This window comes from Protopterus annectens, chromosome 11.part0 (assembly GCF_019279795.1).
Source record: "Protopterus annectens isolate FY-2018-M chromosome 11.part0, PAN1.0, whole genome shotgun sequence".
Classification (NCBI taxonomy): Eukaryota; Metazoa; Chordata; order Ceratodontiformes; family Protopteridae; genus Protopterus; species Protopterus annectens.
This window is the reverse complement of record NC_056745.1, coordinates 1,488,316,457-1,488,344,151: the sequence shown is the minus strand read 5'-3', so window position 1 is coordinate 1,488,344,151 and position 27,695 is coordinate 1,488,316,457. Positions and strand designations below refer to the sequence as shown.

General features: G+C 39.8%; 1 protein-coding gene across 2 annotated transcripts in view; it reads left to right on the top strand.

Moving 5' to 3' along the window:
- LOC122815929 (mitogen-activated protein kinase 11-like) overlaps positions 1 to 27,695 on the top strand; it is an 836,549-nt gene that overhangs the window by 731,054 nt on the left and 77,800 nt on the right. Inside the window, exon 12 of one of the 2 annotated variants that reach the window (XM_044088795.1) lies at positions 1,053 to 1,189. The exons of the other annotated variant lie outside the window; for it this stretch is intronic. Coding sequence (XP_043944730.1) covers positions 1,053 to 1,174 — 122 coding nt within the window. The 3' untranslated portion in view covers positions 1,175 to 1,189. Of the gene's footprint in view, positions 1 to 1,052; positions 1,190 to 27,695 lie in introns of those variants that run through there. 2 annotated transcript variants of the gene reach the window in all.

The following is a 27,695-nucleotide window of genomic DNA, read 5'->3' as shown; positions in this document are numbered from 1 at the left end:
TTCATCAGTTTTGTGCACTGACTGTCTGCTAATATAGTTCATGTCTGTTATTTGTTATTCTATGCATTAAGATGCTAAGATATATTTGAAACTTGTACAAAAACTACATTTTTATCGGTTATTTATTATTTACAAAATATATTACTCCTTTTTAACTCTTCTTAACTATTCTTCCTTCTTAAAATGTTATCATTGTTTACTTAACATAAAATGTTGATAGTTTCACTCATTCTGTTCTATTTAATGCTAGACTTTTAAAATAATTTTTACTGGACTGCTACAGTAAATCATACATAGTCTTTGTAGTAAGTGTTAGTTTAGATGGGCAGTTTGAATGAGTTCTTTTTTCATACTAGGAACTTTTTGTGCCGTGTTAGGAAGTAGATGTAGATTTATCGTAGTTTTTGGTCATTGTTTGCAATGTATCCAGTTTTGTGTCTATATGAAACGGAGTGATATTTCTTTATACAACTGCTATGCTTTTTTATATTTCTAATATTTACTACTCAATCTTATAATTCTTATTAAAGTTATAATTTATTTTTATTCTAATATTAGGAATATAATATGTCTTTTTTGAAATGTATTTGTTAAATGTTAATGGTCTTAATAGTGGCTATAAGAGGGGTAGTTTGCTTAAATATTGGCATTTGTTTACCAGGGAAGTCTGGTTGTGCAGTGCCCTTTTTTATCTGAGGCCTATGGAGGACATCACTATTATATGAACATTGTGGGCATCGTTTGCATTCTTGAATCATTTACAGTCGGTTTCATTCATTGTTTACATATCCTTGACATTGGTTATGTCATTTACAAAAAGGTTTGATTAAAAATAGCAGTTGCCTGAGTGAATGAATATTTATATGAATATTTTTTTTAAATACAGGGGGGTATTGTATTTGCAGTGCAATGTTATCATGCTTTGTTGACGGATTAGTCCCAGAAGGCCAGTGTACTCTTTTCAGGGAAGGCCTCAAGTGGCATTTATATTACTAGGGAAAATGTGATCAGGGCATCAGGGAACTTCCTCTACTCTTTGTTCATTTTCACAGTGGCACTTCCTGTTCCTGTTTTGTTCCTGGCATGGAGGTGGCCAGCAGAAGCAGTGCATGTAATGGACAAGGATGGAAAAAGATGTGTTTTTGTTGCTGATGGTGAGTTTGAATCACAATAATGTCATTCTGCCAGTCAAGCAAGGACAGAATAGATTGGAATTTACAAATAGAGGTTAGCTGACTTTACGTCTGGTGGAAGTGGAGAAGTTGTTGTGACAGAGGGCCTCCTGATGAGCATTTGGTGATCCAGGAGAAGAATCTGTGTTGTCGGGGTTGAATATGATGGGAAAGGTGTTCAGTGCCAAGAAGGAGCAGGATGAAAACAAAAGAAATCGGGGATAAATGTTCAGGATGCAGTCATGGAACAGTTAGAGAGGAAATCGTATACTGAGGCAGTGGGAAAGTCAAAAGGTACTGTAAATGTTGTAAAAAAGAAAAAAAAGATTTATTGTAAGATTAAGAAAAAAAGAAGGAAGAGATTGTTGGTAGATATTTGGGACAATTTAGTGCTGCCATTAGGGTTTGCAGCAAAAGACATAAAGTCACAGATTCATTTGGAAATGTAAAGTTTCTGTGATGTAACGTTTGAAACTGAAATATTAATGGACACATTTTTGTTTACCTGTCACAACACTGTTCTTATTAATGTGTCACTCAGTATGTAGTACTGTGAAAGTTAAAGATGGAATGGGCATTTGCAAAGGCATGTGGGAATTGGATATTTTTTTTGAAATATGAAAACGATGTTGTAAAACATTTGCCTAGTATTCATGTGGCTTTCTCTAGGGCAGTAGTTAGATATATGGGTCAGCCAAAAGTCTGCTTTTTCTGTGGTGATGTTTAATCATCTTATTAATGAATGTGCAAAAATTAAATCAAAGCACAGAAAAAGAATATATGGTAAATGAGTTCAGAAGGGAATGCAGAATTTTTAAACAGGATGGGTGTGTTTGGTTTATTGTAATATAAGTAAGGAATCGAATACTGACAGCGATAATGTGGAGAATGTTGAATGACGTGAGACTTATGAGGTAAAATGTGAAGATGATAAAAATGTGGTAACTGATGATGCTGAAAGCATATTCTGGGGGAAACAGTAAAACTGTAGTAAGTTAAGAGGAGAAATATAATATTAACGAAGATGTTGAAAAATGAAGAAGAAGTAAATAGTGAGAAATCAGTTCTTGGTGAAGAAATTGTAAAGGAAATTAAAAAAAAGGAAAAGGAAAAAGGAATCCATGGGGGCTAAGGTAAGAATGAGGAAGAGAGATATCAAAATACTTCACAAAACATTAAAAAGGTAAAGAATATAATATTATAATTATAATATTATATTTGTGTCAGTTAATGGTAATAGTTGGATTAATAAAGGGAGGAGGATTGCCATTTTGCAATGGTGTAAAAATGTGAAGCTGGAGTAATTTGCTTTCAAGATAGAAGATGTACTTCAGAAGCTGCTAGAGTACAGGTTGAAGCAGGGAAATTATACGGGATTTTGGAAGGAAAAGGCCTGCAGGTGTGCTGTTCATGTTTGGAGATGATGTCCAATTGCTAGATTCTGTTTTTATAAAGATTGCTAGAACTACAGTTGCAGATGTGAGAATAGGTGAGTATGTATTTAGGTTGATAGGAGCTTATGCCTTTACTTCAATAAAATAAAGAGGATTTTTTGATTTATTGAAGCCATATATTATAGTAAATATGAAAATAATTATTATGGAGATTCTAATGATGGGTTAAGAAAGTGTAAAAGAAAAGAAGGGATGGATGATGGAAAATTAAAATAAGGTATGACACATGTAAAGTTAAATATATGGAGTAGTGATGGGTGGACATATAAAAGAGGTGATTTGTTTACTGAAATTGGTTTCTTTTTTGTTATCAGAATCATTAAAAGTGTTAAAAAGATGATAATGTGATCAATTGCTTTACTGATCATAGCTCTATTTAGGTTGAATATGGTGAAAGTAAGGATGTAAAAGATTAACACTGATGTTTATTGATAAACAGGTGCTAGAAAAAAAGGTTGATCACTTATGGAGTTATAGTGAGCCAATAAAATAATTTTATTTTTCATGGCCAGGATGTTGGATAGTATTTAAGGGAAATATAAAATAACTATTTTTTTGGAATTAGAATTGGATAAACTAAAATAAGATAAAGCTATAATAACATGCATAATGGGATGCCGTGTAGTCTAGAACAATGTTCTAAGACTTTTTTATTTTTAAGAATGAAAAAGAAGTTTTTATTTTTGAAGAACACAAAGAGAAGGCTGTTATATAAGCAGAGGTATTATTTGAAAGGTAAAAAAGAGGAAGTTTCTCCTTTCCTGGTTAAATTGGTTAAGAACAGGAAGTATTGTGCATAATCAAAAAGATATAATATTTAATGTGGAACAGTATGGTAAATGTATATATGAGAAAGGAAAGAGGAGTGAAAAAGTGAGGTGCAGTGTTAAGAGTTTTTTTTTCCAGATGAAACTATTGAAAGTCTAATGAGGGAGGTTACCTTGGATGAGTTGAATTTGATGTGGGATAAAGTTAATCTTAAGTCAGTATCTGGTTGGGATGGTGTGAGTTATGAAGTATATAAAAAATTAAAGATAGGACAGAAAGTATTACTAATAATGTGATGGTAATATTTATTAGATTAAAACAATAGGTAGGTTATGGGAGTTGAATTTTTAATATTCTTACTGGCTAAGTATACATATTTGTTTGCTTGTGGAGGTTATGTTAGAAATGTGTTTATATTAATGGTGATTATTATTAACAGCTAAAAGGCATTGCAATGGATGCTATACCTGCCCTCATTTTTACTAGTTAGGTCATGGGATGGTGAGATGCCAAATTTTAACAAATTTTTCTCTTTACCAACAACATGTATTATTTTACATAAGGTTTATCAACAATTTATTATTTTTTATTGCTGTTGTTTTTCTGGGGGGTTTTCTGATGCTCAGGCGGCAGTGGTGCAGCGGTTAGCATTGTCGCCTCACAGCAAGAGATTCTCCTGTTCGATTCTCGGCTGGAGCTCCTTCGGTGTGGAGTCTGCATATCCTCCCCGTGGTCGAGTGATGTTAAAGACATGTAGGTAGGTGAGTGCCTGAATGGGTGTGCCTTCTTTGAAGGTTGGGTGTCGGGCTGGCAACTCGGCACTGTAAAAATCCACTGCCAATCTTTAGCGGACGGGAGTTCTGCTGTGGCGACCCCTAACCGGGAAAAGCTGAAAGACTTTTAAGACTGATGTTTTTTTCTGATGATATTACTATTTTTGTTAATGAGTTAAATCATAGTACTAACTTTTAGTTTTTACTTTAGGCAACATAGGTTCTAGGGCTTCTTATCTGGATTTAATGGTTAGCTGTGATTTTATTCATAAAAAAGAAAGTTTTCCAGTCAGATTTACAGAAAACATTTTAACAGCAATAATTATTTGTTTTATACTAGTACCCATCCTAGATTAATGAAGAGGAACACCCCAGAGGTCAGATGATTAGATTGTCTAGGTTTACTACAGATGATCAGTTTTTTTAGAAGGGATTTCTAAGTTAGGTGATTATTCTCTGAGAGAGGTTACTGTTTGGGAGGTTTAATGTGTATTGCTGATGAAATCATTTCTAAAAGAAAATTTTTTTTCCTCCCATTTTAACTTCCAATTTTAACAAACCTGTTTATTAGAATGGCAGTTACCAAAACACTTTTGTTTTACAGATGACAGTAGATGATGTTTCTATTAAACATGTCATTCATGACAACTGGAAGATTTTTTTCAGGTAATGCTGGTGTTTGTACCAGTGTTGGTTCTTGTCCCAGGTTTGTGTTTAAAAGCTCAAAATCCAGTAAACAGTATGTGGAGAATGAAAATACTTTTACTTGTAGCCTATGCACTGGCAAAAGCTATGGGATGTATAGATCTGGCTTTTATAGTGTTTGTAGCTATATTTTAGAAGGACCCGATATTTATTTTGTACATTTAAATACAGCTTTTTAGGATTAATGGTCATTGCAGCTGTAATACTACAGGTGTAGTTTATATTGCTGTTTGTTCATCCTGCAATGCTTTTTACATTGGCATAACTACTCGAAAAAAAATTAAAAGGCTCAAGAAACATGTATATGCAATTAGGTCACTTGACAAAAATAGTGCCCTGTTTAAACACAGTCTCGTATGTACTAGTTTTAAAAAAATATTTTTCAGTTTTAGAGTGTAAAAAAATATTTTTCAGTTTTACACTGTATTCCTTTGGATTTAAGAGGAGGCTGTTATAAAAAATTGTTGGAGAGAAAAGAAACTTTATAGCAACTTAAATTACAGGTGGATCAACTGCCAGGTTTAAATGACAATGTTATTATTAAATGTTATGCAGTCGACATTCTGTTTTTTTAATAACTGTTGTAATTGTTAAACCAAGATATTTATTTATAATAGATTACAAGGCTATATAACAAAACTGAATGAATTCAAAGAACTTTACAAAAGAAATACATTAATTTTAGATATTAATAATAATTGAGAGGGTTTAGATGTGATTCTTTGGGACTCTTTTCCAAGTTGTAGAATGACTACTTTGTTCTTTTATAAGAGAAGACAATGGAATAAAGATTTATTAAAGTTGTAAGCTAAAACTGATAAACTAAAACTTAGTGTACAGAATAGTAAAAAGATCTTTTAACTGAAATGTTGTTGTTTGTCTTTCGGCTTTTTCCCAGTAAGGGGTCGCTACAGCGGAACTCCAGTCCGCTAATGATTGGCAGTAGGTTTTTACGAAACGCCAAGGTGCCAGCTAGACATCCAACCTTCAATGAAGGCACGCCCATTTACGCACGCATGTCTTTTTAACACTACCTAACCGCGGGGAGGACATGCAGACTCCACACAGAAGGCACTCCCAAACCACGCCGAGAATCGAACGGGAGAACCTCTTGCTATGAGGTAACAATGCTACCGTCGTACCACCACTGCATTATACAAAATATACTGTGATTTTGCAACAGAAAGTCTTGATTTGTCTTGAGAACGCTAAAGTACAGTCCTATTCTTTGAACTCTTTACGTAAGTTAGCTATCAGGTAAAAAAAATATTAAGTTCCAGTTGTACGAAAGCGATAACTATACAGAAGAGTAATAGGAAAGCTACTGGCATTGTTTTAGGAAATATTATGAAAAACTTAATACTTCTACTGGTATTATGGAACATGACACTGCAATTAAATGTTTCTGAATAAAATGTACATAAAATTATCTTCCTGTCAAATAAAAAGAATAGAAGAACCCATCTTAATGAGAGAAATTAAAGATAAAACGAAAAAAATGGAACAATAATAAAGCTGCAGGAAATAATGGAATTATTACTTAACTATACAAATTATTACCACATGATGTCTTTGTTATTTTATTAAAAGTACTTGCAGAAGTCAAAACTGTATCAAACATTCTTCCCTCTTAGAAATGTACATTACATTCACCTATAGGAAGGCAAGATAAAGAGTCATCCTTATTTTCTTCTTATAGACCTATATCTGTTTTAAATATTGATTATAAAATATTTATGTCTATTTATGCTAATCTAATTAAGCATTTACTTATTTTATTAGTTGACGCATCTCAGACTGGTTTTATTTTGAATAGATAGACTCAAGATAACATCAAAAGAATAATTATATTAATTGATTATACTGATAACAGTATGAAGCAATTTTCACTATTTAATTTAGATTTAAATAAGGCCTTTGATTCAGTTGATTAGCTCTATCTATCTAGTATATTAGAATTATATAGATTCCAAAGTAGTTTCATAAAGCTTGTCATTCAGCTATGTCAGAACTATTTTGTATTTTGTTTTATTTATTTTATTTTATTTAACATTTGTTTACCAGGAAAGTCCAACTTAGAACGAAGCCAATTTTCAGCAGATGCCCGGGGAGAAACGCTGCAGATACATGTCTTTGTAACATGGGAGGAAACTGGAGTACTCAGAGAAAACACACACAAACACAGGGAGGACATACAGACTCTGCACAGAAGGCACTCCAGACGAGAATCGAACCGGGGAATCTCTTGCTGTGAGGTGACAACGCTACCTCTGCACTATTGCGCCATCCATCTTTTGCTTTGGTTAGAATATGTTCTTTAGTCTCCTGGTCAATAAAGGTTTGTAAAGGAAGGAAATGGAGTTTGTCCCTTGTCCCCTTTGCTGTCTGCTTTAGTTGTCGAATGTTTTGCTAACTTTATTAGATCTAATACTGACATAATAGGCTTTAAAATAAATAATCCAATATACATCAAAAATCATTTTTTTTGCAGAATATATACTTTTAGCAATTGATTTATTCTTAAATCCCTTAAAATACATTAGTATATTTTGAGCTGGTGTCTTGCCTAAGCTTTAATCATTGTAAGACTATTTCTTTATTAATTAAGAAGGAGTCAAATAACATATTAAAAATTAATAATGACATTAAACTGGGATAGTAATCAAGTAGATACCTAGGTATTATTTTGACATATAGCTGCAAAGAGTTAGTCACTATTAATTATGAAATAATTCTGGTATCTATTGCTTGATTAATAAATAGATGATTCTGTATGGATGAATGGTTAACCTTAATTACAAGTATATTACCAAAAAGCATTATATATTCTTCATGCTATTTATTTACTTCCCTCTAAGAAATCCTTTAATAGTACATTATTAAAATTTGTTTGGCATCCCTAAAATTCCTGGTTAGCATTGTGACATCATAAGACGTATTGGAAAAATGGTGGGGTTGGGTGTGTTTGCTTGATATAGATATTTAATGCTTTATTATCTATCATTAAAACAGTAGCTTTGTGATTAAATTTTAATTATACAGCTAGATTGAAATCCCTTCATGAAACTTTATGGATGAACTAAGATTAAAATATATCCATGCTACATAAATTAATAATAGATAATTTAAGTTGGTTATTAAAAAAATGTTTTACTAAAAATATCTCTAAACCAACTGATTTTGCTTATATAAATGACATTCTAAATGCTTTCAGAAATTATATTTATAAAATCCAGACATAAAAGGCTGGTTAGTTACATTATTTCCCATAGCTTTTACAGAGGACTGTATAGATAATTTGATTCCACTTAACATGTTTAAAAAATAGAGACCTGATCTTCTGGAACCAGATGTTAAATGGGGCAAAACTGTTCACATCAGAGTTTATAATGGGTAAATATGATATGGATGTGAATATTCAACCTACTATTCAATTAAATAGAAAATATTTAATATCTAAAACTGAGCTGATGTCAAATTTAGCAATTAAACTTGAAATTAAAGTTGACATAGGCAACTCTTATTTGTCTAAAATGTATAGAATAGTAAAAATTATAAATTATATATTCGGAGTAATTATTGGGAGTATACTTCACAAATAAGTCCTTTAGACTTACCCAAAGAAGGCAAAAGAATTATATTGTTTTCGTCAAACAAGCATATCTTCATTATATTGGAGACTTTTCAGGGACATTTTTGCATAGATCCTGTATCACTCCCTATAAAATAGAACTAATATAGAAGAAAAAAGGTATTGTTACTGGAGATGCATATCTGTATTGAAAGCTGATTGGCAACACCTAGTGAATGATTGTAAGGTTTGCAACCTTTTTTGAAAAGAAAGAAGTACTTTTATGCAAGTAGTATGGTCCAGTAACTTCCAGGGGTGTTTAATAAATAGAAAGAAATCTGACCTATCTAGCCTGCTTGAATCACTTTTCAACTGGAGTGTTTAGTCAGGTTTTGTGCCCAATGAATGGAAGATTGCTACAGTCATTCCCTACACAAAGGAGATCCAACCACTGATCCAGTTAATTACAGACCCATAAGTCTTACCAGCCTCATATGTAAGCCCATGGAAAGAATCATCATGGACATGATAAATGACGACATAGGTAACCTGCAAACATTGGACCCATCACAATTTGGTTTTATTAAAGAAAGGTCATGCCTATTAAATCTGGTGGATTCTTTGAGAGGGTCACCAAAGCATTGGATGAAGGTAAGACTGTGCACACAGCTTACCTTGACCTGGCAAGGGCTTTTGATGCAATACCCACTCAGGCATTATAGATAAGTTCACTAATTTAGCTATAATCCCTTTTATCACATGCTGGATAGCCAAATGGCTCATTGATAGGACACAGGAGGTCAGAATGGGTGAGGCCATCTCTACCAAGAGGCCAGTCACTAGCAGAGTTCCCCAAGGCTCAGTATTGGGCCCACTCCTTTTGGCATTTATTTCACTGAAATGGAAGCAAAGGTTTATGGCTGACTAAGTCTGCAGATGATTGCAAGCTGGGTGTTATTATCAGCTCCCCTGTAGACACAAGCATGCTTCATCTCTGACTAACAAATAGTGCCAAACCCATTGTCTAAAACTCATTGGGAAATCAACCATCCTGGCTAATTACCGTGTTGATAATACACCCCTAAGAGTGAATCCAGTGATCAAGGATCTGGGTATGCATGCAGACAGATGATGTTTTCTTTTATTCCCTTCACGTTTGTAAGTCCCTGGCTGCTGTCTGCTCTCGCCCAGCGTCTTTTCCTCTGTACCTAGCTCTACACTGTTCTGAACCTGCCCCAGCCTCAACCTTTCTGGTGACTTAAGAGCCCGACCAAACTCCATTGGCTGAATCTGCTTGACTGTTTTTCTTTGTACCTTCTAGCAAGGAAGGAAGAAATACCTAGCTCTACACTGTTCTGAACCTGCCCCAGCCTCAACCTTTCTGGTGACTTAAGAGCCCGACCAAACTCCATTGGCTGAATCTGCTTGACTGTTTTTCTTTGTACCTTCTAGCAAGGAAGGAAGAAATACCTAGCTCTACACTGTTCTGAACCTGCCCCAGCCTCAACCTTTCTGGTGACTTAAGAGTCTGACCAAACTCCATTGGCTGAATCTGCTTGACTGTTTTTCTTTGTACCTTCTAGCAAGGAAGGAGGAAAGTAGGTTATGGACTTATACCTAATTGTTCAGTAGGCCACTAATATCTATTTTTACCAGGGTTCTAAAGTTTGCTTGGGTTTGAGTAACCAGCAGCCTCCCCCCCCCTTTCCAGCTACCCAACAGACAATCCACCTCCTCACTTACAATAACCTACTCTCTTAGCATTAGATCTTCCATAGCTCTTGACTAGCTAGCTCTCCCAAACACCTTCCTCAGTACTAGAGTTGTCCACTAGGTGGCACCCTTATCCTAGTCCCTTATTCACTGCTTCTTACCCTCTCTCTCTGTCCAACCTCTGCAATTTCAGTATATCCCTTCTTATCTTCCTTCAGTCTCATCCTATCCAGCACTCACTGCCTCTCTCCCGATTTTACCCCTGCAACTGTACTATACCTTCTTAGTTCTTGATTCTGCTTCTCCTCTCATTCACCGACTGCTTAACAGTATTTTACCCTCCCCCATTTCTTATTCAATTGGAATCCTGTAGCATTCTAAACCTTCCCTACTCAGGCACTACCTCACTTACCCATAGTTTCCTGCATTTCTGATTGTCTCCTTTCCAGCTTCTCCTTCGATTGTGTCTGCCCGCTCCGTTCGCCCTACGGGCTCACTCCGCTCCCCTACCCTACCCCCAAATCCCACCCACCCCCAGTCATCCTACTCTTATACTTCCTAAACCACACCCCTCACTCATCCTGCCTATTATCCACCCATTCAATTTACTCCACCTAGACACACCCTCCTCCTCTAATTCTTTCACTAGTACTCTCTTCTTCTACAGCTGTATTTCCAAATAGCTTCCCTCTTTTCTCTACATAGGTCTCTCCCACTCCTACCTCTCCTTCATTACTTTATCCCACCAAACCTCCTCAGTTTTTGTATATTTGAAGTTTATCAACATGCAAACTACAATAAAAGTCCTCATAACCAACTTAACACTCCTAACTATATTCTTACCTGTCCTGACCTCAGCCTATGTCCTAACACATTTCGAAAAATCCAAACTGTTCCTCTACAACCTCCCTCCAAGACAAACAACCACTGTTGATATCTTCCACTCCCATAAACATATTAACATCATTTCCACGCCCTGTTATATGTCACTTCAATACCATCGATGCACACACATAAAGCTTAATAACCTGATTACTAAGAAATGGAAACTCCTAATAAACTATTCACACAACCCCATATCTAAACCCCTAAGCCCTATCTTAAGGGATGGTGACATACACCCTAATCCAGGCCCTACCATAGCAGCTACAATAAATATCCACTGCACATCTTACCTAAACCCGCCTACCTTAAGCAAACTCTCCAACTCTCTACTTATAGCACATCTCAATACCCGCAGTATCAATAACAAAATTGCCCACATTCATGTTCTCCTTGAAACTCACTCCTTTGACATTTTCTGCCTTACAGAAACATGGTTAAAACCAGGTACTAAGGATAATGAAATTATCCCTCCTGGCTATAACATATTGAGACAAGACTGCTTAAAACGTAAGGGCGGGGGAGTCGCACTCCTCTACAAAAATGGACTACAGATCTCCTCTGTAACTGAAAACCCACCCTTGCACAATAAGGCTGAAGTCCTAATCTCCAAACTGCAAATCAACCCAAACAAATCCCTCTATGTGATCTGTATCTACCTACCCCCTGGTAATAACAACAATATAATAGAAGATATTCTTAGCTGGGTTTCCTCAACTTACCCTCAAGAAACAATAGTACTAGGTGACTTTAACACTGACTGTAAAACCATTAATACCACTAACTCTTCCACACATATTAATCTCCATGGTTTTATTCAAACTATCAACTTAACGATCAGAATCAACAAACCAACTAAAAAAGAGAGCACCTTAGACTGGATACTTATAAATAAAGACCCACATACTTATAATGTAGGTACCTTACCAGATGATCTAAGTGATCATATGCTAACTTATATAATAAGACAAAAGAATGATATCTGTATCACTCCAACCTCTAGGATAACACGAACAAAGAAACACTTTAACCCTGTACTCTTCCAAAATGAACTCAAAGCTTGTGACTGGAAACCTGTAAAAATACTCCCACTAGATGAAGCTGTCAAATATTTTAACTCTAAATTCCTTGGAATCCTAGATGAGCATGCACCCAAACGATCTATTAGAATAAAATCCAAACCAGCCCCCTGGCTAACAAAAGAGACTAGACAAAAAATACTACTTAGAAATAAAGCTTGGCACAATTGGAGAACTAACCGAACCTCCCCTGAAAGACAAACCTTTAGACAGCTGAGAAACATAACTAAAAAGGCTATACTCTCTGACAAAAAGAACTACTATAGTAAGCTACAACGAACACATCACAAGCAGCCTCAGAAATTTTGGACTAACATCAATAGACTCCTCAAACCTGGTCACTCTAGCACACCATCCCCTCATGATGCTGATCATAACACTCCACTTCAAACAGCCAACAACTTCATCACCTATTTCACAGAGACCATACAGTCCCTAGCTAGTCAGCTTTCCACTGATACCATGAGGCTCCCTTCTTCTACAGCTGGATCTCTACCAACTTTTACATTTCATCCTATTTCAACAACTTTCATCTACAAAATCCTACTAAAGCTTAAGCCTTGTACTCCTTCAGCTGACCAATTACCTTCTGAGTATTTGCAAATAGCAGCGAAAGTTATTGCCTTTCCCATATCCATCCTACTCAATAGAACCATTAAAGAAGGCATCATTCCAGACATCTGGAAAATCTCCCACATCATCTCCCTACATAAAGGTGGTAAATCCAACGACTACTCTAATTACAGACCAATAGCTTTCCTATCACCCTTAGCTAAAGTCATGGAAAAATGCATTCACCATCAGTTACTCAACCACCTAACTAAACACAATATTCTGGCTACATGCCAGCATGGCTTTAGGCCATTTCATAGCACTACCACTGCTCTACTATCTTTCACTGACACCATTAATAAGAACCATAATAACAACATCCTCTCTTCTGCTCTCTTCATCGACCTTTCAAAGGCTTTTGATATGGTTAATCATCCCCTACTTATAAATACTCTTGAACTTCTTGCTCTAAATCCCCCAGTTATACAATGGTTCAAGTCCTACCTTAACAATAGGCAACAGGCAGTTCTCTGGGAAAATAAACTATCATCCCTCCTACCAGTCACCCTTGGAGTCCCCCAGGGCTTCATTTTAGGACCTCTTCTCTTTTCTTTATTCATCAACAACCTTCACATAGCAGTCCCTGAAGTATTTAACTTAGTAGAAGACTGGTTCCTAAAACGTTGCCTTCTTTTGAACGCCAAAAAAAACAAGCTTCTACTCTTTGCACCCACCAGTAGGTCCTCTCCTATTGATTTCTCTATTATATCTAACAACAGTACCCTTATCTCTCCCGAACAAACTACCAAACTATTAGGAGTCACAATTGATAACAACCTTAACTTTGATATGCATATAAATAACACCATTCAAGCAGTGAACAGAAAAAATGGCTCCTTATACAGAATCAAACCCTTCCTAACTCCTCTAGCTAGAACCACCATTGACCACTCTCACTTAATCTCAACTCTTCTCTATGCTTCTCCTATTTATACTAATCTAAAAAAAATAATAATAATCTTCTCAAATTATCTCACTCCTATAACAATATTGCCAGGTTTGCCACTGGCAATGCATTTCAAACACACCACTGTCTGAATCTTAAGCAGCTTGACTGGCTTGAACTCCCTAACATGCTAACTTTTTCCCAACTCACCATTGCTCACAAAATCTTTTACCAACCTAATAATACTCCAATTCTGACTAACCTCATTGCCCCTTATAATAATCTGATTTCTCTACGCTCTTCAGGTAAATTACTTGCTAGTATAAGTAAGTCCAATAACTTGTCAGGCGACAGCATTTTCTCCAATACTGTTGAGAAACACTGGAACCTTCTACCTACTAAGCTAACTCTACTTCCATCTCTGTCACTCTTTAAGCAAAAACTCAAAATTCACCTAAAATCACACTGGTTATGTCCCTGCACTAACCCTGATTAATTAATGAATTAATTAATTAATTAATTAATTAACCACCTTTTCTTTTTACTGCCTATGGGTCTACATCTCACTCTACATACCCCTCTGTATGCTAATATCTGGTCTCCGAAAACGTATAACCACAAGTGTTTATGTTAACCATCAATAAACTATAGTGTATCTCGCTTATCAAACAATCTCACAACTGTTCTATTATTGGCCTACTTGTATTTTTACTTTGAGTTTGCCCTCTTTTGATTGTATGTACCTCTTATTATTTTTTTGTACCTGTACTTGTTTTTGTTATATAATGGCATAATACTGTTTATACTATGTTGGAGCTTTTCTCCCTGGGCCTCTACTGAAAATGGAAATATATCCAGTTAGACTAGCCCGGTCAACAAATGTAAAATAAAAAATAAAATAAATAAATAAAAATAAATTTTATTAAAAGTATTTGCAGAAGTCAAAACTACCCTAGAACGCCACATGGCCACAGTGGTGAGGAAATCCTTTTATGTTGCGCAACTTATAAGTAAGGGCGTGGCATCTAGGTCCAACAAGGTCGTTATCCTACTTTATTCCACCCTTGTCAGACCAATCATAGAGTCCAGTCCTCCCTTTGGTATGGACCTGACCAGGCATATTCATAGAGTACAGTCCTCCCTTTGGTATGGACCTGACCAGGCATATGCAGCAACTAGAGCGACCTCAAAGGTTTTTTACAAAAATAATAAAGGGGTAACAAAGCTGCCTTATGCAGGGCACCTTAAATCCCTTTTCCTCTACTCAGTCTCCTATAGATTGCTGAGGAGTGATCTATGCCTGGCTTACGAGGCATCCACAAACCCCACATGTATGAATCTCCTACATATTTGCAAGTCAAAAAGTACCAGAATTACAAGGTCTAGGGACCTGAATTTCATCTGTAACTTAAACAGAACATGCTGGAGAGAAAGATATGTGTCCCAGAGACTGCCCCTCCTATGGAAAAGGCTTCCCATCCATGTGAAGCTGAATTTGTCTCTTACCCAGTTTAAGCACAACCTAGACAAGTGGGTGGGGAAAAGAAAATTTACACCTGGCCTGGCACCCATGCCCCTTATGGCTAGAGGTAGCTTATAAATGCCTGGCCCTCAATATCCTATTTGGATGCAGGACATCATTGTTTTTTCAGGAAAACTTGGCTAGTTTTAGAAAGGCCCCTTGGGTCATTAGCCTAGTAACAGTCTATGAATCTATAAATAAGTTTATGCTTTCTAAAGCTTTAACTTTGTGTAATGTTCAATTCCTGGAATTGTTCCCAGAGTGCAGAAATGTTATTACAAAACGTTGGAAGAAGAAAACTACTGATCCATTTATAGAATTTATAAATATAGACGCTCTTCATGTTTCACTGTTGCAGTCCTGATTTGTGGGGATTTCCTGCTGTGTAAGCCCCTTGGCTGGCCTGACTACCAGAGTAAAAATCTCCCTCCTCCTAAGTCTGGCAGACATCCTGTCTGACATCAGTATGTGTGGGTATAAATGGAGCCAGCTGGCACCATGACATCAGTCGTTTCCTAACAAAAAACAGATGCCCGTGAAACCCTTGCACGGCCAACCAGAAGAAATTCAAAACAGAAGACGCCAGCAAGTGTTGGCAAAGTCATATCCAAAAAACATTTATTGGTATAGGGAAGAATAGTCCCCCTAAAAGTCCATAGTGGTAAAAACCATCAAACCGGTTTCGGCTCCTAAGAGCCTTCTTCAGTGAAATACAAAAATACAAATAAAAAGTCAGAGTATCAGAATACATCCATATATATAGATGAGCCATACATCAAGACCAATCTTGTCAGTTTCCTGCCATTGGAGCCCAAAGCAGTGTTTCAGTTCATCCATTCGTCCAAACCAGAGAAAAGTCATCTAAAAGCTAAGTACCCCATTGGCGAACTCTTTTTTTCTCACTTTAACCCATGTCAGATAAGTTAACAATTGTCTCACTGTGGTAAGCAAATCCCACACTGAGACATCTACTCACTGCGTGTCAGCTGTCTAGACCCTGATCACGACATTCCTAATTGTCGTTTCTGCACCCTTTTGAACTCTAGGACTATCAGGCATAGGGCCGAGATCTTAGCTAGGCACCTTAGTCTTCCATCTACTTTACATCATCCGATGGCGTCCACCGGTCGTCCTGAGGTTGAGATCCCTAAGCATACGAAGGATAAGGAAAAAGGACCCATGTTTAGGGTCTTGGACGACAGTCATTCTCCATCAGCCAATCTCCCAAGGCTCGTTATTGCCAAGGAAAGAGAGGTGCTTTTGCAGCCCCCTTCTGTGACTGAGGTGGTGGCACAGGCCTCTGTTGAGACCCATGCAGAGTCAGACATGCCATTAAGTCCCTTAACTTCTGCACAGGCCTTGGCTTTCAGTTTGTCAGTCAGGTCCGGAGTTGATCAGCAGACCTCTGTGTTAGACAAGCAGTCTTTACCGGTGATGTTCCTTTGAGGTGTCAGCTTGCATCGGTTCTTCCTTACAAAGAGACTAGAATCAGGATTGTGGACATATCGAGGCCCAAGGCCAGAGCTACCTCTAAGAAGGGTTCTACCTCAGGTCCTATGCCTAGGCCTACTGGCTCCCATGCACAAGGTTGTCAACAAGACCTGGCAGGTTAGCCGAGGACCTTGTCTCCTTAATCAGAGCCCCTTTGGAGGCTCCCCAGAGAAAAGAAAGCAGGATCCTACCCTTGCAAATGTCTCTTACCCCCCTAATTCACATGTAGATTCTGATCAGGAGTCTGTCTTTGAGGAGGGAAACTTCCTTACATTTGAAGATTCAGATTCTGAGCAGAATCTGCCTTCAGCTTCACCTCCTGAAGGCATCACTTTTGGGGAAACACTCCATGCCATGAGGGAACATTTCCAGTGGGAGGCACAGGAATACCCACAGTCTAAACAGAGGGTTAGGGAGTTCCTTGACCTCCCAGAACACAAACATTTGGCTCTTCCTCCTGTATTGAAGGTCATAGAAAACATTTTTATAGATTCTTCCCTGAATCCAGATTCCCTTTCTCCAGCCCCTCAAAAACCAAACTGCTTTCACAGAGTGCTGGGCTCACATAAATACCTCTTCAAAAATCCCTCAGCTGATACATAGATTGTCACTCCAGGACCCAAAGGAGCAAGGACACATTCCTTTAAAAATCCTTTACCTGCTGACAAAGAAAGCAGCGCCCTTGATAGGTTTAGCAAAAAAGTTTACACTTCTGCTATCCTAACCATGAGGGCCCTTAACTGACAGTTTCATGTGATAAAATACCAACAAACAATTTTAAATCAAATGAAGCAAAATATATCCTTCCTGAAAGACAAGAACATTTCCAAGAAATTGTTGGACTTTTGACATTCCAGCTCACAGGTGGCCAGACACTCATTAGACTGCAGATACAATGTTATGGGGGCCTCTAGCTGAGCTGCTGTATCTGGTTCTGTCATTAGAAGGCATGCTTGACTTAGGGAACAGAACCTACCAGTCTATGGCAAATCCAAACCCCTGGATAAGGACTTTCTCTTTGGGTCAAAAGCTGAGGCTGTGCTCAAAGAGATGGATGATAAAGCAAAATCTAAATAAACTGTCAAGAACTTCTTCCAAGTTCAGCCTCCTAGGTTTAATAAGAATTTTTCCATTAAACATTGGTCATTTCCCTCTCAGTCAAAAAGCAGGCAAAGGAAACACTGGAGGGAAAGGCCTCAAAGGCAGCATCAGTCACAAAAGCCTAGGCAGTGGTCTTCAGAAACCCCCAGGCAGGGGACTGCTAGGCCACAGGGCTCTGGCAGAAAGCAGCAATGACTCTTCCTTTCCCTTTCCCATGCCCCCACCCTCTACAGAAAAACATAGAAGGAACCCCACCCTCTCCAGAAAAACATAGGAGGAACCCCCACCCTCTCCTGAAAAACATAGGAGGAACCTCCACCCTCTCCAGAAAAACATAGAATGAACTCCCACCCTCTCCAGAAAAACATAGAAGGAACCCCCAATCTCCCCAGAAAACATAGAAGGAAACCCCACCCTCTCCAGAAAAACATAGAAGGAATCCCCACCCTGTCCAGAAAAACATAGAAGGAACCCCCCACCCTCTCCAGAAAGAACATAGAAGGAACCCCTCTCTCCCTCCAGGAAAACATAGAAGGAACCCCCACTCTCTCCAGAAAACATAGAAGGAAACCCCACCTTCTCCAGAAAAACATAGAAGGAACCCCACCTCTCCAGAAAACCAAAGAAGGAACCCCCACCCTCTCCAGAAAAACATAGAAGGAACCCCCACCCTCTCCAGAAAAACAAAGAAGGAACCCCCACCCTCTCCAGAATAAAATAGAAGGAACCCCCACCCACTCCAGAAAAACATAGAAGGAAGGCTTTCCCTGTTCAAAGAAAGCTGTCCCCTCATTACTTCAGACAAGTGGGTTCTGAATGTTATCTCAAATGGTTACAGGCTACTCAGGTTACTACTGCTCAATATCTGAGTTGTTTGGTTTCTACTACATACCTACAATCAACTGATTTACTATCTGAGTTAAGTACAGACTTGCAGTGTTAAAGATTGTACTGCATTTTATTTTATTTTTCTGTGTATTTAATTGTTTCATTGGTCTGTGTCTCTCTGTAGTTATTTATTTTTCTATTTAATTGTTTCATAGAATACGATGGTCTCTCTCTGCAGTTAGTTTTCCGCCCACCCTCCCTGTTCTTGTTCTGATATTAATCTTGGTGGCTTTGGAATTCACCTCCCCTCCTGTAAATTTGTGTTTGAACACCCCTCCTGGGTCTATCATCATTTGCTCACTCAGCAGAGTACAGTGAGATCATATTTTGACTTCAAACACTCCTACCAGTCCCATCTGTTCAGCTCTATCCCAGCTCTATTCCAGTCTAGTGCCACTAGCTCATTCTACCTAATACAGAGAGAAGATTTGTGAAGGGCAAGCCACTTAGGTCCTTAATTTTGAATTATCTTCTGTTTCACCTTTCCCCCTTTCCACTTTCTAAAAAAAAATTTCTAAGCTTGTTTCCTGCCTTTCCTGTAACTAATTTAGTTCAGATGCAGATCTGCTGTAACCAGGACTGTTTGTAAGCTTCTGAGCCCCAAAGCCTTTCTGTGTTGGAGGGAAGCCTTCTAGCTTATCAGTGGGAGTGGTAAGCACTAGGTAGCCTATCTACCACAAGAGTGGTTTCTGGCCCAGAAATTGTAGTTTATTGGCCGTTTGGTCAGTTTTTCCATCTCTTTTAACTTTCTGGTTTAAAAGCCTGTGTTTGCGCTTGTTTCCCACTTTTGCTGTAACTAGTCTAGTCCAGATACAGATTTGCTGTATCCAGGACTGCTTGTAATCTTCTCAGCCCCCCAAGCCTTTCTGTGTTGGAGGGAAGCCTTCTAGCTTATCAGTGGGAGTGGTAAGCACTAGGTAGCCTGTCTACCACAAGAGTGGTTTCTAGCCCCGAAATTGTAGTTTATTGGCCGTTTGGGCAGTTTTTCCATCTCTTTCAAATTTCTGGTTTAAAAGCTCAAGTTTGTGCATGTTTCCCACCTTTCCTGTAATTAGTATAGTTCAGATACAGCCCACGTTTGCACTTGGTTCCCACCTTTCCTGTGACTAGTCTACTCCAGATATAGATTTGCTGTATCCAGGACTGTTTGCAAGCTTTTGAGCCCCCCCAAGCCTTTCTGTGTTGGAGAGAAGCATTCTAGCTTATCAGTGGGAGTGGTAAGCATTAGGTAGCCTATCTACCACAAGATCCAGGTACATATTCTTAGTGTTAGCACTTGAATTTGCTTATTCATGCTCAGCACTTGTTCAGAACTTGTTGTTAGCACTAAATAAGCTACAAATTACTACAGCACTCAACCTTCCTCTTTACCTAGAGGAAAACAGTTTTTGTACTTACTTTCCTCGCTTGCTTAGAGAAAAACAGCTGTTATACTCACTTTCCTCACTTGTCCAGAGGAAAGTAGTTTTTTATTCAGGCATGTCCAAGGGTCAGCTTCCAGTGTTCTCTCCTGTCTCTCGGATGAATCTGGGCATCTTGAGGCAATGTAGCAATTGCCTCATCTACACAGACTACCCTCTCCTCCTACCACCCAACACCACAACCTGTGAGAGATGCACTTATCTAGCCAAACTGGAGGTAAAACTCTCTCCAATCAAGACTGAACTTGATAGTGACGAGGAGAAGGTAAACACTTGCATCACACCACACTCATCACATAGTCCCACTCAACATACACCACCAAAATCCACACATAGAAACACAAAAACATTTGCAGAGGCTCTCAATAGTAATCTGCTCAAGTAACACGAACCTCCAAAGCAGAAACACAAGCAACCTCCACCCCCCAACACAACCCAAATGACACATAGCCCACAGACTCAGTGTGCCAATAAACCACAGCCCATAAGGCAAATCAACGTACCCAACACACTAGCCATAAGTGACTCTATAGTCAGGCACACTGATGTCCCACTCACTAGGCTAAACAAGAAGGTTACTGTCAGCTGCCTGTTGGGTGCCAGGATCCACCACATAGCCCATGCACTCAGGTCACTCCACAACAAGTACAAATATGACTCTGTCATTGTCCATGTTGGTGTGAACGACCTGAGAGGTACCTCCCTGGATTACATGAAAAGAGACATTGAAGAGCTCTTCGATCTTGTAGCCCAGGCAGGTATGACCCTAGCCCTGAGTAGCATTCTGCCATCACCCAAAATGATACCACAGTACAAGGACAAAATGACTGACTTCAACAATTGGCTAAGCTTCTGGTGTCATTCTAAGGGGATCCAGTATCTGTCTGCCTGGGACGACATGGTCGACAGACCACAATGCTTTGTCAGAGATGGCCAGCACCTGTCACTCCTGGGATTCTGGATACTGGCTAAGGCTCTTGCCGCCCCTATAATGCCTTTTTTAGGCAACGTTGAAATGACAGATTCACCACCGTAACAGGAACAGGCAAGCAAAAACTGAGGGTAATGCTACTCAATGCTAGAAATCTAAATCTCAAAATGCACTCCCTCGAGGCACTCCTTAAAATGGAGAACATTGAAATCTGTGCAGTGACTGAGACCTGGTTAAAGGCTCTAGAGAGCACCCCTGCATTACCGGGCTATAACTCATACCACACTTTTTGGCCATTTAACCTGGACCAGAACACCAAAGGTGGAGGTGTGTCAATATTCATTAAAGATATCCACACCTCCAGGCTAGTTGCACAGCATAATGCATCCAAGGTTATCCAAGTGCAACTAACTCTGGGCAAAACTGCAATCCAAATTGTAGTTTGCTATAGATCCCCCACCATGCCCCAGGATTCCCACTCCTCTTTTCTTGATATACTGGAAAATATTAGGGTTCAACCAAACCCCCTAATAATGGGCGATTTCAACAACCCCACCATTAACTGGGAAAGCTAGTCATGTACCAACTCCTTCGCTCAACGCTTTCTGGAATTCATAAATTCCAATGCCCTGGATAAACTTATCCACACCCCCAAGGGCAACAGTATCCTAGTCCTAGTCATTACCAACATGAGTGACCAGTGTTCCAAACCTGAAATCAGCTCCTCGTTGGTCAGATCCAACCATAAGCTAATCACCCTAGATATCCGCATCCTGCCCCCATCCACCATTAAGGAAACCACGGTAAAAAATTTCTCCAAAGCAAGTGGCGAACTTCATGACACCCATGCAGATGGACAATACAGTTATGACTGCTGAATCCTACACAAATGCACTCTATAAGCACTTACACGAGTGCATGGATTGTGCTAACCTAAACAGAACCAAGATCCTATCCTCCAAAAAAGGAAGCCAATGTGGTGGTCCCCTGTCATAAACAAACTCTACAACAGAAGGAAGAAACTGTTCCAAAAAAGAGTAAAATCCCATGAGTGGAGGAGCTCCCTGGTCAGCCTCAGTAAGAAGCTGAGATCCCTTATAAGATCCTCCAAAGCTAGCTACTAAAACAAAATTGCCACTGATTGTAAGGGCAGCAACAAAGCATTCTATAGCTATGTCAAGAATCTCAATGGCAATACCCAGATCTGCTCTGAGTTACAGCACAATGGCACGAAAATTACAGAACCAACTGATATTGCCAACATCATGGCAGATAGGTTCAGTGCTAACTTTATCCCACTCTCACCCCCTAAAGGGCCCATATCTATACAGGAAGAATGCAGAGTCCCTGCAATCACATCTATGCAGGTAAAAGCTACACTTTCTAAAACCAAAAACACAGCATCCATGGGACCGGACAACATCCCATGCGTTTTACACGAACTTCAAATGAACTGGCTCCCCACCTAAGCACCATGTTCAATCATAGTCTCACTTCAGGCTTTGTGTCCACTGAATGGTGTACAGCAACAGTTATCCCACTCCACAAAGGGGTAGCCACCACTGATCCTGGGAACTATTGCCCCATTAGCCTGACGAGCCTGGTCTGCAAGGCCATGGAACATATCATGGAACTCATAAACAAAGACATTGGTAACCTCAAAACTCTGGACCCCACCCAGTTCGGGTTTGTGAAAGGCAGGTCATGCCTTCTGAACCTGATCGACTTCTTTGAGGCAGTCACCAAAGCCATAGACTAGGGTAAGGTGGTTCACACAGCCTATCTTGACCTCGCCAAGGCTTTCGACACCATCCCCCATTCTGGAATTATAGCTAAACTCACTAAACTAGATATAAATCCGTACGTCACAAGATGGGTTGCCAACTGGCTCACTGACAGAACCCACACTGTAAAGGTTGCAGACTACAAATTTGACTTCAAACCAGTGACAAGTGGAGTACCACAGGGTTCAGTCCTGGGACCTCTTCTGTTTGATATCTACGTCTCTGAAATACAGGCTAACACAGAAGGCCTCTGGCTAATGAAGTTCACAGATGACTGCAAACTAGGAGCCATAGTCGAATCTCCAAATGATGTGGACATCCTACAGAAGGGCCTCACTGAGACAGATGCCTGGTGTCAGAGGCATGGCCTCAAGCTCAATGACAAAAAAATGCATTGTCATCCCCTTTGGTAAAAACTCTGTACCCATGAACTACCACATAAACAGCAGTCTACTTAATGCCGAATGTGTGATAAGAGACTTTGGGACCTAGGTGGACAGCAGTCTCTCCTTTGATAATCACATTGCCACAGTAGTCAGGAAATCCTTCTATGTGGCACATCTCATCACAAAAGGGTTCTCATCCAGGAAAAAAGAGGTCATTGTTCACCTCTACTCTGCACTCATTAGATCCATTATAGAGTACAACACCCCTTTTGGAATGTACCTCACAGGACATCTGCAGCAGCTGGAAAGGTCACAGAAGTACCTCATGAAGAGGATTACTGGCCTCAAACAGATGCCCTACACTGACCGTCTCAAAAAACTTCAGCTTTACTCCATAGCATATCGCCTACTCCAAGGAGATCTCTGCCTAACATATAAAGCTATGTCAAACCTAGAGCTGTTGGACATGCTACACCTAAAGAAATCCCAAGCTCGCTGAGCTACATGCTCTAGGGACCTAAACCTTGTCACCACAGTAAACAGGACTTGCTGGAGGGATAGATTCCTGTTCCAGAGACTTCCAATACTCTGGAACAAGCTACCCATCTATGTCAAGCAAAGTTCCTCATTAGCACTTTTCAAGAAAATTTTGATGAGTGGATGGGAAATAGGAAATACATCCCGGGGATCACTTCTGTGGCTCTGCTCAACAGGGGCACAGGAAATTAACTTTCTTGGGTGGCGTAAGCCTGGGAACCTTCTTGGCTAGGCTTACTTAGGCCCTTGGGCCGATAGCCTAGTACCTACCTATGAACCTATGAACCTGTATATTCCAGAAAATCAAAGAGCAGAGGCCCACTTTCAAATTCACATCCTGTGCTCACACAGCTCAGTGGAACCAGTACCAGAACACCAAATAAGGAAGGGGTTCTATTCCAGAGTATTCCTGGTTCCCAGAAAGAAGGCTCTTGGTGCCCTATTCTAGACCTACCCACCATCAATCAGTCCCTGCTGGTACCAAAATTCAAAATGTTGACTCTTCAAAAACTTCTTCCCGTGATAGCCCCCTCAGGCTTTAATGGTCACACTGGTCCTTAAAAAATGCTTACTTGCACATTCCTATAGAGGCATCTTGCAGAAGTTTGATGTGTTTCATAGCGGGTACCAGTCACTTTCAGTTCTCTTCACTGCCCTTTGGCTTGTCTATTGCTCCCAGAGTTTTCACAAAGTGTTTAGCCACAGTGATTCCCTTCTGCAGAACAAGAGGGATCCAAATTTACACCTATCTGGATGACTGCCTTATTCAAGCCATGAGCCAGTCAAAGCTCCTAAAGGAGCTGTCCTTTACTCAGTACCTCCTCACCTCCTTGGGGTTCACCATAAATCTGCGCAAGTCCAACACAGACCCATCCACCAGGACAGTTTTTTCTGGGGGCTCTTCTGGACTCCTCCTTTCAAAAAAACCTTCCTCCCTCCAGAAAAAAATCTCCTTGCTAACATAATACTTCCAAAACATTTGGCAGAGACAAAGAAATTCCTCAGAGCATTAGGCTACATGGCATCTTGTATCCTCCTAATCTCTCTGGCCAGACTACACATAAGGAAGCTCCAGTGGAACCTCAAGAATCTGTGGTGCCAGCACTCACAGTCACTGGAGACAGAAATGTAGCTAATCCCTTGCATGAAGGAGGAATTTACATGGTAGACATGGGCATGTGCCGAGAATCTGGTTCTCCCCTTCAGGTTCACCCCTCAGGGCCAAACTTTAACCACAGATGCTTCAGAGACAGTCTGGGGGACTCATTTTCAACATCTTCAATCCGAAGGTAGATGGTAAATTCAGCACAGAGACAAGCACATAAATTGGAAAGAACTCATGGCAGTTCAAAAGCGCCTAGTAGCTTTCAAAGAAAAATGGAAACCATAGGTCTTGCTAGTTAAAACAGATGGTTTACACTGAAAACCTTGAAACTGCATCGACTGACCGACATGTGGTCAAATGGCAGTTTTCAAGTCAGCAGATGTCGAACCAAAATGTATCGACTACACTATGGCAAATGGGTAGTGTAGTTCGAGTATTTGGGTTCTACATTGTGCAGGGAGATCGCAGTTCAGGGAGGAGCAGAGAATTAGCCCATTTCCTCACTGTAGTGCGATCTTGTAGCTGGTAATATTTAATGTCCAGGGGGTGTGGGAGGCACAGTCCCCCTGAAAAACAGTAGAACAAACATACCATTGACTGTAGAGTGTAATGGTACGTTAATGTGTTTAACAGGAGGTGAGTGACATCACCTCCTGCTATGTCAAATACATCGAACTATGGATGTCGATGTATTCATTTTCACATTGGTTGCTATTTCAGAATTCCAAATTCAGCATTTCAGGTCAACATTCTAAATGGTCGACCGAAGCCGATTCAGAATTTCAATAGTAAACCAAAACAGACAACACCACAGTTATGTGTAACATAAACAAACAAGGAGGCACTCACTCTTACCCTCTTTGTCAACTAGCTGTCATGTTTGGGAGACAGGTCACTCTCTGGGATTGCACCTCATGGCAAAATACGTTCCAGATGCTCAAAGTACTCTAGTAGATCCCCTCAACAGGAACTTGATGGATCCCCATGAGTAGCATCTACATCAGAAAACATTTCTCAGCATAGTCCAGAAAGGGGATCCCCACAGATAGACCTCTTTTCCACAAAAGAAAATGCTCAACTAAAAAAGATTCTGTTCCAGGAGCAAACTAGCCACAGCCTGGAAGACAGATGCCTTCTCCTTCATTTGGAGCCATCTTTTCCTTTATGTGTTTCCCCCCTGCTTCTTCCTTGGGTCCTCCTAAAAATCAGGGAAGAAGGCCTGAGGATCATTTTGATAGCCCCAGAATGGCACAGGCAGCACTGGTATCCTCTCCTACTAAGTTTAACCAATGAAAATCCATGGCAGTTACTCAGAGTAGACCTCCTGACTCAATACAGGGGGAGGTTTGAGTATCCGAACCTGCAGACTCTGACTTTCAGCCTGGATAATCCCCCAACATCCTCCTCTGACCATACTCTAAGCAAACAAGTTCAAGACATTCTCAAGGAGGCCAGAAGGCCTAGTATTAGGAAATCATACTTGGCCAAGTGGAAAAGATTCTCCATCTGGTGCCAGCAAAGCCTCATTCCTAATTTAGCCAATATCTTTGCCATTTTATATTACCTGGCTACCCTGGCGGACAGAGGCCTATCCTTTTCTTCCATCAAAATTCATGTTTCTGCCATTTTAGCCCACATGCCTGTTCTTCCTCCTGTCTTTTCATAGCCCTTACTGAAACAGTCCCTTAGAGTGAGTCACATCAGACCTCCCAGGAGGTAACCACACCACCGCAGGATCTCAATTTTGTTTTGGAAAAATTGACACTACCCCCACTTTGAACTGGCAGCTTCTGCTGAGTTAAAATTTGTAACTTGGAAGACTGCCCTGTTACTGGCTATCGCCTCAGCAAGGAGGGTCTCTGAGCTCCAAGCCCTCATGGCAGTGGAATCATTTTTTGTATTCCACCCAGACAGAGTATCACTCAGGACTGGACCATCCTTTATGCCCAAGGTGGTCATAGACACATCCTTGAATCAAGCTATACACTTGCCCACTTTCTTCCCCAATCCTCAGAACCAGGTGGGGATAATCCTTCACTCCTTGAATGTGCACAGACAGCTCCACTACTGTCTTGACAGAACTAAATATTTCAGGAAGTCAGACATATTCTTTGTGTTCTTTGCCATCGGCTCTGAAGGGAAACCGATTTCCAAACAGACTATCTCCAAGTGGCTCTCTCACTGTATTTCCTTTTGTTACAGCTATCATGGTAAACAGCCACCTGAAGCTGTAAGGACTCACTCTGCTATGGTCACTTCTACCTCTGCTGGCTTCCTGAATGGAGTACCTACCAAAGACATTTTGGAAGCTGCTACCAGGTCATCTGTGCATACCTTTACCAAACACTACCACTTATCAGCATTCTCCAAGTCTAGAGCAGGATTTGCCACTGCCATCCTGACTTCCCATAATCTACCGCCCACCCTCATCTCTGCTTTGGGAATCATCCCGCAAGTCATGATTGCAACAGTGAAACATGAAGAATATAGTATAGTTGTGTGTACATCTACAATAAACAATAAATGTAGATGTTAGAGCGTATTCACAGTTGGTCTTCTTTCCCTCTCTCCTTCCCCCTTTGCCTGCAGTAGTAGTCTGCTTCTATTTTCTTCACTAACCAGAGGACCCCCTGTGTGTTCTCCATGCAGGGCCCATTTTCAGCCCTAGATCCTTGTTTATACCTACATTCTAGGGGGCAAGAAAAAACTGACCCTAGACATCCACATCCCACCCCCACCCCCCATTAGGGAAACCACCGTAAAAAACTTCTCCAAAGCCAACTTCACACTTCTTAAGACAGAAGTAGCAAACTTCACGACACCCATACAGATGGACAATAGAGGTACGACTGCTGAATCCTACACAAATGCACTTTATAACCACTTACACGAGTGCATGGATCATGCAATCCCT